Raw genomic sequence first — 1,075 nt, forward strand, 5'->3', positions numbered from 1 at the left:
ACCCAATTTTTCTAGCCTAGATAATGAATTTTAGAGCAGTTTTTGTGTGCATGCATATATTCTGAATCATTATAATTCATTGTTTTTTTTTATTTCTTAACACAAAACAATTCCTGAAACTACTCATTTTGCAGAATTGGAGTTCAGAAGTGCAAGAGGTCCTAATAGTGGAAGCAGAAGATAAAGACACAGGAAGCAATGGAGAAGTGCGTTACCATTTACGCATTGGTGAAGAAAATCTTCAGGATACACCCCAGTTCCATCTTGACCCTGTTACAGGAGCACTGTCAACTAAAGTTGTTCTTGACAGAGAAGAACAAAATAAATATGAGGTAAAAGGAGTTTTTCTTAATTGGTATTGATGGTTTAAACTTATATGTGTCAGTTCTATATCACATTTTTCTATGTTTTCACAACACTTTTCACTTCTGTATGTTGTTAATGTTGATGAGATTAATAACAGAACCTTCCTCAACAGCTTGTGCTTGTGGCCAAAGATCAGGGCTCACCAATATCATATGAAACTCTCCGTTTCTTGACTGTTCTTCTGGAAGATGTGAATGACAACCGTCCAGTCTTCCTAAGAAGCAGTATGCCACAAGCTTATCACTTCAGTGTTGCTGAGAATACAGCAAAACACACCTTAATTGGTATGTCCTGGGAGAATTTGTGATCATGCAAATCTTCTTTCATACGAATTTGAAAGAAACAAGCTTAGGATACTTTGAACTAATTAATTCACCTTCCCTTTACAGGTCAACTTCGTGCAAACGATCCAGATGCTGGAATCAATGCTAAAATCTATTACTACTTAGTATCTGGTAATGCACATGGGAGTTTCTACCTCGACAAATTACATGGCAACCTGTATACCAATGCTGTCCTGGATCGAGAACAACTTGACAAATACACGTTAGTTGTCAAAGCCACAAATGACCCGATATTCACATGGGATCAGACGCAGGAGGTTGTCTACGATGAAGATGACCCAACCCTGGCAATAGTAACTGTGAATATCGAAGATGAAAATGATACCCCTCCTCGATTCTTGAAGGATGTATATTACGCAGGTTAG

General features: G+C 37.8%; 1 protein-coding gene across 1 annotated transcript in view; it reads left to right on the forward strand.

Annotated features, from left to right (window-relative positions):
• Nucleotides 1-1,075, forward strand: part of LOC119585276 (cadherin-87A-like) — a 49,841-nt gene that overhangs the window by 45,145 nt on the left and 3,621 nt on the right. The window contains exons 28-30 of the mRNA XM_037933950.1: nucleotides 135-332; nucleotides 479-650; nucleotides 756-1,070. Coding sequence (XP_037789878.1) covers nucleotides 135-332; nucleotides 479-650; nucleotides 756-1,070 — 685 coding nt within the window. The remainder of the gene's footprint in view (nucleotides 1-134; nucleotides 333-478; nucleotides 651-755; nucleotides 1,071-1,075) is intronic.

Source organism: Penaeus monodon, chromosome 19 (genome assembly GCF_015228065.2).
Source record: "Penaeus monodon isolate SGIC_2016 chromosome 19, NSTDA_Pmon_1, whole genome shotgun sequence".
NCBI lineage: Eukaryota > Metazoa > Arthropoda > Malacostraca > Decapoda > Penaeidae > Penaeus > Penaeus monodon.